At 50.6% G+C, this 15,700-nt stretch overlaps 1 protein-coding gene and 1 long non-coding RNA gene across 2 annotated transcripts; both read right to left on the bottom strand.

The window, feature by feature from the left end:
- Positions 1–519: 519 nt before the first annotated feature.
- LOC137097118 (uncharacterized) lies at positions 520–3,065 on the bottom strand. Its single transcript, XR_010909986.1, has 2 exons — positions 1,765–3,065; positions 520–1,507 (listed from the first exon to the last, which is right to left on the bottom strand). It is a non-coding gene; the product is annotated as an uncharacterized lncRNA (long non-coding RNA).
- Positions 3,066–3,994: 929 nt separating this feature from the next.
- Positions 3,995–11,153, bottom strand: LOC132777142 (BCL2/adenovirus E1B 19 kDa protein-interacting protein 3-like). Its single transcript, XM_067468447.1, has 7 exons — positions 10,793–11,153; positions 9,638–9,767; positions 9,311–9,335; positions 6,430–6,453; positions 6,114–6,193; positions 5,883–6,008; positions 3,995–5,730 (listed from the first exon to the last, which is right to left on the bottom strand). Exons 1-7 carry the CDS (start codon positions 10,839–10,841, stop codon positions 5,682–5,684), a joined length of 483 nt encoding a protein of 160 aa, XP_067324548.1. The 5' UTR covers positions 10,842–11,153; the 3' UTR covers positions 3,995–5,681.
- Positions 11,154–15,700: the final 4,547 nt, after the last annotated feature.

The following is a 15,700-nucleotide window of genomic DNA, read 5'->3' on the forward strand; positions in this document are numbered from 1 at the left end:
GGATGGGGGGTGGTCTTTCCAGATGTGAGAGGGAAGGGGCATCACACCAGGAAGCTCTTCGGTTTGGAGCCTGCCCCTTCCTTCCTCTGATGCCAAAGGGGATGCTACACCTTGAGCATGTGCAGAGTGCCATCCCCACCACTGCCAGGCCAGAGGTTACCTAGCCCCTCTCCCAGAGCCTTGGCTCTTTAGCACTATGTCCACCTGTGTGTGTGTATGCATGCACATATATGTGTGTGTACACAAACACATATATATATATAAACACATACAGCCTTTGCTCTTTAGAACTATGTCCACCTGTGCATGAGTATGCATGCACATATATGTGTGTGTATAGATACACACATACATATATAAACAATACAGCCTTTGCTCTTTAACACTATGTCCACCTGTGTGTGTATGCCTGCGCATATGTGTGTATACATACATACATACACACATATGTAAACACATACAGCATTTGCTCTTTAGCACTATGTCCACCTGTGTGTGTATGCATGCGCATATGTGTGTATACATACATACATATGTACATATGTAAACACATACAGCCTTTGCTCTTCAGCACGATGCCCACTTGTGTGTGGGTGTGCATGCACATATATGTGTGTATGCATATACATACACACACACACACATATAAACACATACAGCCTTTGCTCTTTAGCACTATGTCCACCTGTGTGTATGTGTATACATACACACACACATATAAACACATACAGCCTTTGTTCTTTATATATATATGTGTGTGTGTGTGTGTGTGCATGCACATATATGTGTGTATACATATACATACACACACACATATATAAACACATACAGCCTTTGCTCTTTAGCACTATGCCCACCTGTGTGTGTGTATGCATGCACATATATGTGTGTGTATATATACACACACACATATATAAACACATACAGCCTTTGCTCCTTAGCACTATGTCCACTTGTGTGTCTGTAGGCATGCAGACACACACATATATATTCATACATATACACACAGATATATGAATGCATAGAGACATATTTACATACATGTATGTATCATGCATATATATAGGATGGGCCAAAGGTCACAGAGGGAGCCATCCCAACCATTGCCAGTCCAGAGGTCACTTAGCCCCTCTCCTACAGGCTTTGCCTCTGTAGCACAATGCCCACCTGTGTGTATATATGTAATAAGAAATTCAATGTCATTCATGACATATACATGTATGCATCATGCATATATATATATATAGGATGGGCCAAAGGTCACACAGGGGGCCATATAGGTAAAGATTTTCCCCTGACGTTGGGGGGTGGTACTCATCTCCATTTCTAAGCCGAAGAGCTGGCGTTGTCCACAGACACCTCCAAGGTCATGTGGCCAGCATGACTTCAATAAGCGCCGTTACCTTCCCGCAGAAAAGATACCTATTGATCTACTCACATTTGCATGTTTTTGCATGTTTTTGAACTGTTAGGTTGGCAGGAGCTGGGGCTAACAGCAGGAGTTCACCTCGCTTCAGGGGCTCACAAGATACATATTAAAATGTATTTCTGTAAAATACACATTAAATACACCGGACAGCAAGTTCAGCAGCTCAGCGCTTTAACCCACTGTTCCACCGGGGCCACACACACACACACACACACACACATACTATATATGATACAATGGTATTGGGTGTCATTCAAATATGTGTTTCCACACATAATGTAGATTTATTTCCTATACGTATTGCACACAATTCCGTGGTATTGTAAATTAAAAACAACAGGGGAGTTATTACAATATTGAGCTCCCTTTGTGACTTTTGGTCTCCCTGTATGCATTTGCGCTATGTGTGTGTGTGAGAGAGAGAGAGAGAGAGAGTGAGTTGCAGTCCAAAACAGCTGGAGGGAGGGTTGAAGTTGGCTCAGGCCTGTGCTAGGTCTATTTGGAGGGGACACCGCATCTGAAGTGCCATTTTAGCCAAACTCCACACACACAAACACACAGGTCTGTTTATCCTGGGCCTTTCCTGTCCAAGTTTTCATCTTGGCTCTCCTGCAAACTAGCCGAATGACCATCCCTGCATCTTGTCCCCCAGGCTTCAGGGGGGGGAAAACATTCATAGAATCAAAGAGTTGGAAGAGATCTGGTGGGCCATCATCCAGTCCAACCCCATTCTGCCAAGAAGCAGGAATATTGCATTCAAATCACCCCTGACAGATGGCCATCCAGCCTCTGCTTCAAAGCTTCCAAAGAAGGAGCCTCCACCACACTCCAGGGCAGAGAGTTCCACTACTGAATGGCTCTCACAGTCAGGAAGTTCTTCCTCATGTTCAGATGGAATCTCCTCTCTTGTAGTTGGAAGCCATTGTTCCATTGCGTCCTAGTCTCCAAGGAAGCAGAAAACAAGCTTGCTCCCTCCTCCTCCCTGTGGCTTCCTCTCACATATTTATACATGGCTATCATGTCTCCTCTCAGCCTTCTCTTCTTCAGGCTAAACATGCCCAGCTCTTTAAACCGCTCCTCATAGGGCTTGTTCTCCAGACCCTTGATCATTTTAGTTGCCCTCCTCTGGACACATTCCAGCTTGTCAATATCTCTCTTGAATTGTGGTGCCCAGAATTGGACACAATATTCCAGGTGTGGTCTAACCAAAGCAGAATAGAGCATGGGGAGTAGGACTTCCCTAGATCTAGACATTATGCTCCTCTTGATGCAAGCCAAAATCCCATTGGTTTTTTTTGCCGTCACATCACATTGTTGGCTCATGTTTACCTTCCTCCCCACGAGGACTCCAAGATCTTTTTCACACGTACTGCTCTTGAGCCAGGCATTATCCCCCATTCTGTATCTTTGCATTTCGTTTTTCCTGCCAAAGTGGAGTCTCTTGCATTTGTCCCTGTTGAACTTCATTGTGTTAGTTTTGGCCATTCATCTCTCTAATCTGTCAAGATCGTTTTGACTCCTGCTCCTGTCCTCTGGAGTATTGGCTCTCCCTCCCAATTTGGTCCTGTCTGCAAACTTGATGATCCTGCCTTCTAGCCCTTCATCTAAGTCGTTAATAAAGATCCTGAGCAGGACCGGACCCAGGACGGAACCCTGCTTGTGGCACTCCACTTGTCACTTCTTTCCAAGATGAAGAGGAAGCCTTGGGGAGAATCACCCTCTGGGTTCGTCCATTTAACCAATTCCAGATCCACCTCATCGTGGTTTTGCCTAGTCCACATTGGACTAGTTTCCCATCCGAGGGTCCTAGAAGAAGCTGGAAAGCCCCCCCCCCCCCAATATGGGACCCCCAACCCATTCACTTTGCAGGAAACCCTTCCACGTTGGTGTCTCTTGCTGCGTGCAGGAAGAGGTCTTTCTGGCCAGACACCATTTCTTCTTCCTAGGTGAGGATCTCCAGACTCCCACTCTGAGTGAATCACAAGCTGAACATGAGTCAACATTGCCATGCGTCAGCTAAGCAGCCCGTGGGATTGGAAGCCATAGAAGGATGGTCCCGAGATCGAGGGAAAGTCATGGCTCCGTTCTCTTCTGGGTTGGCCAGACCTCGCCTGGAATAACCTTGTCTCCGATGCGGTTTTAATCTGCTGGCGAATTGATGAGTCAAGAGTGTGATGCGGCAGCTCACAAGGCCAATGCATTTCCAGGACACAACAATAGGAGTTTAGCATCCAGAGACCAAGAGCAAGCATCTTGGTCTCTATAGCCTCAATCTGCATTCTTCCTCTCTTTGCTTTGGGGGGTGGGCTCACTTGCTACCCGCCTCTAGGGGGGTTTCACCGTGAGTGGCATTCATCTTGCTATGGGGCCAAATTTGGGGGGGGGGGGGGAGAGATTGCTTGCATGCAATTTCAATTTAGTAGCAGTGGGGGAGAGATGTGAAGGGGAGATGTTGCGCTGCCCCCTCCCCCCAGCCAATCCATTGGGAAAACTTCAGTGATGTTCTCTCCAAAATGCCCCCTTCCCTTATAGGCACCATAAATTGGGGGCGGGGGGACTGATTGGGGGGGGGGGGGGTCAAGGTATGTTTGTGTGTGTAGAGACCCCACTTTGCCAGGAAACAACACCCCATTTCCCATGTACACAACACAGCCCCTCACAGCTCTGGGAAGGAGGGTCTTCTCAGTCAATTGGGGAGGGGTCCATAAATTGGGGGTGGGGGGGGTCGAGGTATGTTTGTGTGTGTAGAGACCCCACTTTGCCAGAAAGCAAACCCCTCCCTTTCCCATGTACACAACACAGCCCCACACAGTCCTGGGAAGGAGGGTCTTCTCAGTCAATTGGGGAGGGGTCCATAAATTGGGGGTGGGGATTGAGGTATGTTTGTGTGTGTAGAGACCCCACTTTGCCAGAAAGCAAACCCCTCCCTTTCCCATGTACACAACACAGCCCCACACAGTCCTGGGAAGGAGGGTCTTCTCAGTCAATTGGGGAGGGGTCCATAAATTGGGGAGGGGGGTCAAGGTATGTTTGTGTGTGTAGAGACCCCGCTTTGCCAGGAAACAACACCCCATGTCCCATGTACACAACACAGCCCCTCACAGCTCTGGGAAGGAGGGTCTTCTCAGTCAATTGGGGAGGGGTCCATAAATTGGGGGTGGGGGGGGGTCGAGGTATGTTTGTGTGTGTAGAGACCCCACTTTGCCAGAAAGCAAACCCCTCCCTTTCCCATGTACACAACACAGCCCCACACAGTCCTGGGAAGGAGGGTCTTCTCAGTCAATTGGGGAGGGGTCCATAAATTGGGGGGGGGATTGAGGTATGTTTGTGTGTGTAGAGACCCCGCTTTGCCAGGAAACAACACCCCATTTCCCATGTACACAACACAGCCCCACACAGCTCTGGGAAGCAAGGTCTTCTCAGTCAATTGGGGAGGGGTCCATAAATGGGGGGGGGGGGGGTCAAGGTATGTTTGTGTGTGTAGAGACCCCGCTTTGCCAGCAAACAACACCCCATGTCCCATGTACACAACACAGCCCCACACAGCTCTGGGAAGCAAGGTCTTCTCAGTCAATTGGGGAGGGGTCCATAAATGGGGGGGGGGTCAAGGTATGTTTGTGTGTGTAGAGACCCCGCTTTGCCAGCAAACAACACCCCATGTCCCATGTACACAACACAGCCCCACACAGCCCTGGGAAGCAGGGTCTTCTCAGTCAATTGGGGAGGGGTCCATAAATTGGGGGGGGGGGTCAAGGTATGTTTGTGTGTGTAGAGACCCCGCTTTGCCAGGAAACAACACCCCATGTCCCATGTACACAACACAGCCCTACACAGTCCTGGGAAGCAGGGTCTTCTCAGTCAATTGGGGAGGGGTCCATAAATTGGGGAGGGGGGTCAAGGTATGTTTGTGTGTGTAGAGACCCCGCTTTGCCAGCAAACAACACCCCATGTCCCATGTACACAACACAGCCCCACACAGTCCTGGGAAGGAGGGTCTTCTCAGTCAATTGGGGAGGGGTCCATAAATTGGGGGGGGGGGATTGAGGTATGTTTGTGTGTGTAGAGACCCCGCTTTGCCAGCAAACAACACCCCATGTCCCATGTACACAACACAGCCCCACACAGCCCTGGGAAGGAGGGTCTTCTCAGTCAATTGGGGAGGGGTCCATGGGGCGAGGAGCTGCAGACAAGTCCTGGAATTAGGGGAGGGGGCTCCTCACTGGAGAACGGACGAAAAGGGTGGGTGGTCCGGTCACAGGGCGCTGGAGGAAGAGGTGGCCAGGCGCTTCCCAATGCAGATGCTGGAGGGAGAAAGTGGGGAGGGGGGTGGTCAGGCATCAAGATCCCGGTGTGGAAAGGCAGAGCCCCCTCCCCAGGTTTTGCTTGACCAAATAGGACCCCTCAAAGAGCCCACCAAGCAGGGCAGGTTGTTGGGGGTCCCAAAGCAACTCACCCCAGGCCCAGGGCCAAGACGTGGCTGAGCATCAGGGAGGGGACCACCAGTAGCATCAGTGGGGGGTCCTGCAGCCCCTCTTTCCGGGTCAGGGCTGGGCTGAGGAGGGGGCCACAAGCCAGGTCTCTGCACAGACAGAGAGAGAGAGAAAGAGGGCAAAGGTTGGGGGTCCTGCAAAGCCAGAGAAGGCTCAAACGAAGAGGATGCAAGGGGGGGGGGGACCCTCCTTACGTGGTGGGAAGGGTCTCCGGGGGGCCAGTCCACGTCCAGGGCAGGGTCTCACACAGAGGCGGCCTCTCGGGGTCTTCCCTCTGCAAAGAGAAAGGGGATTGCGGGATACCTGCCTTCTTCTTTATGCAGGTGTTACATTCATTTGGCCCTCCTTCCAGGTGTTTGGACTACAACTCCCACAATTCCTAACACCTGGAAGGAGGGCCAAAGTTGGCCCAGGCTTCCTTAGAGGCCCTCCCCCATTCTGGCAGGAGAACGAGGTGCATTCTTGGTGGGGGGGGGTCTTCCCGGAGTCTCCCACCTTACTGCAGCTCACCTGTCCAGGTGGGCTCCCGTCCTCCTCTTCCTTTGGGGCAGGTCCCTTCGTGGTCCTAGACACACAAGGAAACGAGTCACACTCCCTTCTACATGGAGGGTTAATACACATTTGACCCTCTAGGCCAGGCCTGGGCCAACTTCGGCCCTCCCTCCAATTGTGGGAGTTGCACAAGGAAGAGGAAAGGAAGAAGGTGAAAAGAAAGGGAGAGGAAAAGGAAGAAGAAAAGGTAGTGGAGGAGAAGGAGAAAGGAAAGAGGAGAAGGAGAAGGAAGAGGAAAGGAAGAAGGTGAAAAGAAAGGAAAAGAAAGGAGGAGGAAAAGGAAGAAGAAAAGGTAGTGGAGGAGAAGGAGAAAGGAAAGAGGAGAAGGAGAAGGAAGAGGAAAGGAAGAAGGTGAAAAGAAAGGGAGGAAAAGGAAGAAGAAAAGGTAGTGGAGGTGAAGGAGAAAGGAAAGAGGAGAAGGAGAAGGAAGAGGAAAGGAAGAAGGTGAAAAGAAAGGAAAAGAAAGGAGGAGGAAAAGGAAGAAGAAAAGGTAGTGGAGGAGAAGGAGAAAGGAAAGAGGAGAAGGAGAAGGAAGAGGAAAGGAAGAAGGTGAAAAGAAAGGGAGGAAAAGGAAGAAGAAAAGGTAGTGGAGGTGAAGGAGAAAGGAAAGAGGAGAAGGAGAAGGAAGAGGAAAGGAGGAAGGTGAAAAGAAAGGAAAAGAAAGGAGGAGGAAAAGGAAGAAGAAAAGGTAGTGGAGGAGAAGGAGAAAGGAAAGAGGAGAAGGAGAAGGAAGAGGAAAGGAAGAAGGTGAAAAGGAAGGAGGAGGAAAAGGAAGAAGAAAAGGTAGTGGAGGAGAAGGAGAAAGGAAAGAGGAGAAGGAAAAGGAAGAGGAAAGGAAGAAGGTGAAAAGAAAGGGAGAGGAAAAGGAAGAAGAAAAGGTAGTGGAGGAGAAGGAGAAAGGAAAGAGGAGAAGAAGGAAGAGGAAAGGAAGAAGGTGAAAAAGGAAAAGAAAGGAGGAAAAGGAAGAAGAAAAGGTAGTGGAGGAGAAGGAGAAAGGAAAGAGGAGAAGGAGAAGGAAGAGGAAAGGAAGAAGGTGAAAAGAAAGGGAGAGGAAAAGGAAGAAGAAAAGGTAGTGGAGGAGAAGGAGAAAGGAAAGAGGAGAAGGAGAAGGAAGAGGAAAGGAAGAAGGTGAAAAGAAAGGGGGAGGAAAAGGAAGAAGAAAAGGTAGTGGAGGAGAAGGAGAAAGGAAAGAGGAGAAGGAGAAGGAAGAGGAAAGGAAGAAGGTGAAAAGAAAGGGAGAGGAAAAGGAAGAAGAAAAGGTAGTGGAGGAGAAGGAGAAAGGAAAGAGGAGAAGGAGAAGGAAGAGGAAAGGAAGAAGGTGAAAAGAAAGGAAAAGAAAGGAGGAGGAAAAGGAAGAAGAAAAGGTAGTGGAGGAGAAGGAGAAAGGAAAGAGGAGAAGGAGAAGGAAGAGGAAAGGAAGAAGGTGAAAAGAAAGGAGGAGGAAAAGGAAGAAGAAAAGGTAGTGGAGGAGAAGGAGAAAGGAAAGAGGAGAAGGAGAAGGAAGAGGAAAGGAAGAAGGTGAAAAGAAAGGGAGAGGAAAAGGAAGAAGAAAAGGTAGTGGAGGAGAAGGAGAAAGGAAAGAGGAGAAGAAGGAAGAGGAAAGGAAGAAGGTGAAAAAGGAAAAGAAAGGAGGAAAAGGAAGAAGAAAAGGTAGTGGAGGAGAAGGAGAAAGGAAAGAGGAGAAGGAGAAGGAAGAGGAAAGGAAGAAGGTGAAAAGAAAGGAAAAGAAAGGAGGAGGAAAAGGAAGAAGAAAAGGTAGTGGAGGAGAAGGAAAAAGGAAAGAGAAGAAGGAGAAGGAAGAGGAAAGGAAGAAGGTGAAAAGAAAGGAAAGGCAACTCCCACAATTGTGGGAGTTGCAGTCCAAAACATCTGGAAAGAGGGCAAAGTTGGCTCAGGCCTGCGCTAGGTTTATTTGGAGGGAACACCTCATCTGAAGTGCCATCTTAGCCAACCTCCACCTCCTCTACATCTCATTTCTTGTCCCTCCGTCTCATCTTTCTCTTTCTTCTCTCATCCTGCTCGTTCTTGCTTTTCCTCCTCTTCCTCCTCCCTTTATTTTCCTCCACCTCTTCCCTTTCCCCTTCACTACCCCTTCCTCCTCCTCCTTCCCCTTTCATCTTCTTTTCCTCCTCCTTCTCTTTCCTTTCCCCTTCACTACCCCTTCCTCCTCTTCCTTCATTTTCCTCGTTCTCCTCTTTCCTTTCCCCTCCCTCTCCACTCCCTTATCTTCCCCCTCTTCCTCTTCACCCTTCGCCCCGCTCCATCTGGGCTTCTCTCAGGATGGCCTCCAGCTTGCCTTCCTCCTCCTCCTATCTTTCTTTTTCTCCTCCCTCTTTTTCATCTTCCTCCTTTCCTCTTCCTTTTTATTTATTTATTTACTACTTTTCCTCCTCCTTCTCTTTCCTTTCCCCTCCACTACCTTTTCTTCTTCCTTTTCCTCCCTCTTTCTTTTCCTCCTCCTTCTTCTTTTCTCCAACTTTTCCTCTTTCTTTTCTTCCTTTCTCCTGTTTTCCTCCTCCTTCTCCTTTTACCTCTTTCTTTTCCTACTTTTTCTCTTTCCCTTTTTTCTCTTTCCTCTCCTTCTTTCCTCCACCTCTTCCTCTTTCTTTTCTTTCTCCCCCTTCCTTTTCCTCGCCTTTCTTTTCATCTTCCTCTTCCTCCTTTCCTCTTTCTCCTCCTCCTCCTCCTTTTTCCTTTCCCCTTCACGACCTCTTCCTTTTCCTACTTCCTTCCCTTTTCCTCCTCCTCCTTCCTCTTCCTCCTCACCCTTCTCCCCGCTCCATCTGGGCTTCTCTCAGGATGGCCTCCAGCTCACCTTCCTCTTCCTCATTTCCTCCACCTCTTCCTCTTTCTTTTCTTTTCCTCTCCTTTCTTTTCTTCTTCTTCCTTTCCTTTTTCTTTTCTTCCTCCTATTTTGTCCTTTCCCCTTCAATACTTCTTTCTCCTTCCTTCCCCTTTCCTTTCCCCTTCTCCTCCACTACCATTTCTTCTTCCTTTTTCTCCTCCTTTCCTTTTCACCTTCTTCCTTTCCCCTTCCTTCTCCTCTTTCCTTTCCCCTTCTCCTCCACTCTCTTATCTTCCCCCTTTTTCCTCCTCTCCTCCTTCTTTCCTCCAACTCTCTCTTTCTTTTCCTCCTCTTCCTCTTTCCCCTCTTCCTCTTCCTCACCCTTCTCCCCGCTCCATCTGGGCTTCTCTCAGGATGGCCTCCAGCTCGCCTTCCGCTTCCTCTTCCTCTTCCTCCTCCAGGGAGGGGGGCCACTCGGGGGCGCCCAGGGGGGCCACTTCCACCCAGGAGCCTGCGGGGAAGCAAAGTGGGGAGGGGGCGGGGGGGGTCAGCACCCACTGACCTTCCTTGAGACCCCTCCCCTCCGCGGGGAAGCCAAGTGGGGAGGGGGAAAGTGGGGAGGGGGTGGCAGGTGAGCCCCCCTGGCCTTCCTTGAGACCCCTCCCCTCCGCGGGGAAGCAAAGTGGGGAGGGGGAAAGTGGGGAGGGGGTGGCAGGTGAGCCCCCCTGGCCTTCCTTGAGACCCCTCCCCTCCTCGGGGAAGCAAAGTGGGGAGGGGGCGGGGGGGGGGTCAGCACCCACTGACCTTCCTTGAGACCCCTCCCCTCCGCGGGGAAGCAAAGTGGGGAGGGGGAAAGTGGGGAGGGGGTGGCAGGTGAGCCCCCCCCCCCGCCTTCCTTGAGACCCCTCCCCTCCGCGGGGAAGCAAAGTGGGGAGGGGGAAAGTGGGGAGGGGGTGGCAGGTGAGCCCCCCCCCCGCCTTCCTTGAGACCCCTCCCCTCCGCGGGGAAGCAAAGTGGGGAGGGGGAAAGTGGGGAGGGGGTGGCAGGTGAGCCCTCCTGGCCTTCCTTGAGACCCCTCCCCTCAGCGGGGAAGCAAAGTGGGGAGGGGGAAAGTGGGGAGGGGGTGGCAGGTGAGCCCCCCCTGGCCTTCCTTGAGACCCTTCCCTCCGCGGGGAAGCCAAGTGGGGAGGGGGGAAGTGGGGAGGGGGTGGCAGGTGAGCCCCCCCTGGCCTTCCTTGAGACCCTCCCCTCCGCGGGGAAGCCAAGTGGGGAGGGGAAAGTGGGGAGGGGGTGGCAGGTGAGCCCCCCCCCCGCCTTCCTTGAGACCCTTCCCCTCCGCGGGGAAGCAAAGTGGGGAGGGGGCGGATTGGGGTCAGCATCCCCTGGCCTTCCTTGAGACCCCTCCCCTCCGCGGGGAAGCCAAGTGGGGAGGGGGAAAGTGGGGAGGGGGTGGCAGGTGAGCCCCCCCTGGCCTTCCTTGAGACCCCGCCCCTCCTCCAATCCCCCTCCCTCCCTCCCCCTTGGCCCCCTCCTCACCGCGCAGCAGCATCAGGGGGTCCTCTTCCTGCGGGGGGCTCTCCATCATCTCCCCCTCCTCTTCCTCTTCCTCTTCCCCTTCCTCTTCCTCTCCTCCTTCCTGGCAGCCACTGGTTCTGAGCCCCGCGCCCCACCGACCACTTGTAAACACACGCGCTGCCTCCTTAAAAGGGCCATGCCACTCCTCAAAAGGGGGGGGGGCTCCCAGAACAAGGGACCTTGAATCCTCAGGGAGGGTCCGCTCTTTTTTGCAGCTGCGCCATCGCCCTTTTAAGAGCGTCCGCCTACGTGAGGCATGAATGGAGGGCGCGGAAAGCAGACATGCCGAGCTGCACGCAGCAGCCCCAGCGCCGCCAACCCAGAGCCTGACCTCGCCCGACCCCGGGGCATCCAGGGAAGGGGGGGGGGGGAAGAGAGAGTCACGTGACATGGTGGACCCCACCTCCCACCCTCCCTCCTATAGAAAGCAATAAGTCAATTTGAATAATCCGAAATATATGGAAGTGTAGAAGTGTCTACACCAGGTCTGGGCCAATTTAAACCCTCCCTCCAGGTGTTTTGGACTCCAACGCCCACCATTCCTTACAACCAGTGAGGACAAACTCGCAGGCCCCCGCCTTCAAGCTGATTTGAATTGCAGCAGGGAGTTCCGCAGTTCCTGAGAACCTGGACTGAATTATAATAAAGGGACTGTGGCTCCAGCAGAAACTTCAACACAAGAAACCTTTCCTTTGGGTTGTTGTAGGTTTTTTCCGGGCTATATGGCCATGTTCTGGAGGCAATTTTTCTCCTGACGTTTCGCCCGCATCTATGGCAAGCATCCTCAGAGGTAGTGAGGTCTGTTGGAAGTAGGAAAAGGGGTTTATATATCTGTGGAATGACCAGGGTGGGACAAAGGACTCTTGTCTGCTGGGGCTCGCTGTGAATGTTTCAGCTGATCACCTTGATTAGCAATCAATGGCTTGGAAGTGCCTGGGGAGGATCTTTTGTTGAGAGTGATTTTATGTGCCTGTTTGTTTCCCCTCTGTTGTTTTGCTGTTGTAATTTTTGAGTTTTTTAATACTGGTAGCCAGATTTTGTTACCAGTATTAAAAAAACAGTATTAAACAGGCACATAAAATCACTCTCAGAAAAAGATTCCCCCCAGGCACTTCCAAGCCATTGAATGCTAATCAAGGTGATCAGCTGAAACATTCACACCTAGCCCCAGCAGACAAGAGTTCTTTGCCCCACCCTGGTCATTCCACAGATATATAAACCCATTGTCCTATTTCTAACAGACCTCACTACCTCTGAGGATGCTTGCCATAGATGCAGGCGAGACGTCAGGAGAAAAATTGCCTCCAGAACATGGTCATATAGCCCGGAAAAACCTACAACAACCCAGTGATTCCGGCCATGAAAGCCTTCGACAATATATTGAACAACCTTTCCTTTTCTTACTAAACCCTGTTTCATTGTAACTAACCCCCTCCCCAATAAAAGGTATCCTTTCTTGTTACTTTCCCTCTCTAGAGTGATACTTTGTGTCCTTTTACTGACTCTGTCTTGCTATCCTTATTAACCTTCCCTTTCCAGAGGCGTGGAACTCCGCCGGCTCACCCGGGATGCTCTCGCAGCGTCCCAGAGAGGCCGAAACTGCATTCCTTTGAACCGCGGATACGGTAACCCATCCGGGCTCCTGTATCCACGGGTCAACCGATAAAAGGTATCTTTTCTTGTTACTTTCCCTCTCTAGAGTGAGACTTTGTGTCCTTTTACTGACTCTGTCTTGCTATCCTTATTAACCTTCCCTTTCCAGAAGCGTGGAACTTCACCGGCTCACCCAGGATGTTCTCGCAGCGTCCCAGAGAGGCCGAAACTGCGTTCCTTTGGACCGCGGATACAGTAACCCACCGTGCTCCTGTATCCGCGGGTCAACCGATAAAAGGTATCTTTTCTTGTTACTTTCCCTCTCTAGAGTGAGACTTTGTGTCCTTTTACTGACTCTGTCTTGCTATCCTTATTAACCTTCCCTTTCCAGAAGCGTGGAACTCCGCCGGCTCACCCGGGATGCTCTCGCAGCGTCCCAGAGAGGCCGAAACTGCGTTCCTTTGGACCGCGGATACGGTAACCCACCGGGCTCCTGTATCCGCGGGTCAACCGATAAAAGGTATCTTTTCTTGTTACTTTCCCTCTCTAGAGTGAGACTTTGGGTCCTTTTACTGATTCTGTCTTGCTATCCTTAATAATCTTCCCTTTCTAGAGACGTGGTACTCTGCCAGCTCACCCGGGATGCTCTCGCAGCGTCCCGGAGAGGCCAAAATTGCGTTCCTTTGGACCACGGATACGGTAACCCATCCGGGCTCCTATATCCGTGGGTCAACCAATCAGCTCCAAACCGGTGCCATCTTTCTCCTTCTCTTAATAATAATAATAATAAACTTTATTTAATACCCCACCACCAGCTCAACCGGGATGCTCTCGCAGCGTCCTGGGGAGGTTGAAACTTCGTTCCTTCGGACCGCGGATACGGTAACCCATCTGGGCTCCTCTATCCGCAGGTCAACCGATCAGCTCCAAACCGGTGCCATCTTTCTCCTTCTCTTAATAATAATAGGACTGAATTAGAATAAAGGGACTGTGGCTCCAGCAGAAGCTTCAGCACAAGAAACCTTTCCTTTTCTTACTAAACCCTGTTTCATTGTAACTAACCCCCCCCCCCCATAAAAGGTATCCTTTCTTGTTACTTTTCCTCTCTAGAGTGAGACTTTGTATCATTTTACTGACTCTGCCTTCCTATCCTTATTAACCTTCCCTTTCTAGAGGCGTGGTACTCCGCCGGCTCACCTGGGATGCTCTCGCAGCGTCCCGGAGAGGCCAAAACTGCGTTCCTTTGGACCACGGATACGGTAACCCATCCAGACTCCCGTATCCGCGGGTCAACCGATAAAAGGTATATTTTCTTGTTACTTTTCCTCTCTAGAGTGAGACTTTGGGTCCTTTTACTGATTCTGTCTTGCTATCCTTAATAACCTTCCCTTTCTAGAGACGTGGTACTCCGCCAGCTAACCCGGGATGCTCTCGCAGCGTCCCGGAGAGGCCGAAATTGCGTTCCTTTGGACTGCGGATACGGTAACCCACCGGGCTCCTGTATCCGCGGGTCAACCAATAAAAGGTATCTTTTCTTGTTACTTTTCTTCTCTAGAGTGAGACTTTGTGTCCTTTTACTGACTCTGTCTTGCTATCCTTATTAACCTTCCCTTTCCAGAGGTGTGGAACTCCGCCGGCTCGCCCAGGATGCTCTCGCAGTGTCCCGGAGAGGCTGAAACTGCATTCCTTTGGACTGCGGATACGGTAACCCATCCGGGCTCCTCTATCTGCGGGTCAACCGATCAGCTCCAAAACAGTGCCATCTTTCTCCTGGACTAATTCTAAGACTAACTGCTATCTCGATTTTTACTAAACTGACCCTTGTGCCTCGGGAAACCACCTTTTGTATAAAAATTATTTATTTATTTACACTATTTCTATTCTACAAGGTTGGCACAATTCGATGCCATATATAAATACATACATTGATAAAAAGCAGGAAAAAAAAACATTACAATACATTTAAAGCCATAAAAACAGTGTACAATAAAAATTCTAAAAACTATGACTTCTTGTTCACATCCTCATCCGTACCACTGTCTTAGCCGTTCCTGGGTCATTTTCCAATTCAAGTTTGTCTGGTTGTGCTGAATTTCCGAATGCTTGCTTGAAGAGCCAAGTTTTCACTATTTTTCGAAAGGTCAGGAGGGAGGGAGCCGATCTAATATTCCTAGGCAGGGAGTTCCACAACCGAGGGGCCACCACAGAGAAGGTCCTGTCTCTTGTCCCCGCCAGACGTGCTTGTGAAGCAGGCGGGATCGAGAGCAGGGCCTCCTCCAACGATCTCAAGTTCCTGGCGGGTTTGTAGGAAGATATGCGTTTGGATAGATAAGCTGGGCTGGAACCATTTAGGGCTTTATAGGCTAAAGCAAACTGGCAGCAAACTGGCAGCCAGTTGTATGCTCCCTGAGCGCTGCTCCTGTTAGCAACCTGGCTGCTGTCTGTTGGACCATTTGGAGCTTCCGAACAGTCTTCAAAGGGAACCCCACGTAGAGCGCATTGCAGTAGTCTATACGGGATGTAACCAGAGTGTGGACTACCGTGGCCAAGTCAGACTTCCCAAGGTACGGGTGCAGCTGGCGCACAAGTTTTAATTGTGCAAATGCTCCCCTGGCCACCACCGAAACCTGGGGATCCAGGCTCAACGATGAATCCAGGATCACACCCAAGGTGCAAACCTGCGTCTTCAGGGGGAGTGTAACCCCCTCATGTGGGGACCTGCAAGTTTCTTTCCATGGCTCCACACTGCAACGATGTTCGTGCCTCCATTTCATGTGCACCTGGAAGCCTGTCCACCCCAGGAGGGTCCCTTGTGTTCACCCCTTGGGACCCCTGGCAGGCCATTTTGGCCTTTATGAATTGGATCTAGTTTTCTTTTGTGAATGGACCCCGACTGCTCAGTGCTCCCATGGACTCCCATATGCTCCCCGTGAACTTTTGGGAGTTCTTATGGATGTTTATGAACTTCTCAGGAACTTTTATGAACTCTCTTCAACTTTTATGAACTTTTATGAACTTCCATGGACTCTTTACCAAACCCCCATGAACTTTTTGATAACGTTCACAAACTTTTATGAACGATGGACTTTGGGAAGGGACCGACTGACCCTGAATGATTTCCCCTCTTCTTATGAATTCCATGTATGCTTCCTTGGCCCATTCCCTATACGTGTTTCTGTCTATATGAAAAATATGAAGGAAAAAGCGGTTTTCATGGAACCAGCAACTGATGACTCTGGAAGTCCCCCCACGCTTCCTGAGTCGATAATCCCCTGA

Source organism: Anolis sagrei, chromosome 5 (genome assembly GCF_037176765.1).
Source record: "Anolis sagrei isolate rAnoSag1 chromosome 5, rAnoSag1.mat, whole genome shotgun sequence".
Classification (NCBI taxonomy): domain Eukaryota; kingdom Metazoa; phylum Chordata; class Lepidosauria; order Squamata; family Dactyloidae; genus Anolis; species Anolis sagrei.

Coding starts and splice junctions, on each gene's coding strand:
- LOC132777142 (XM_067468447.1), bottom strand. CDS start 10,841: ATGATGGAGAGCCCCCCGCAGGAAGAGGACCCCCTGATGCTGCTGCGC. Junction 6,194..6,429: donor ACGGGAGCCCACCTGGACAG/GTGAGCTGCAGT, acceptor TTCTCTTTGCAG/AGGGAAGACCCCGAGAGGCC. Junction 6,009..6,113: donor CCGGAGACCCTTCCCACCAC/GTAAGGAGGGTC, acceptor CTGTCTGTGCAG/AGACCTGGCTTGTGGCCCCC.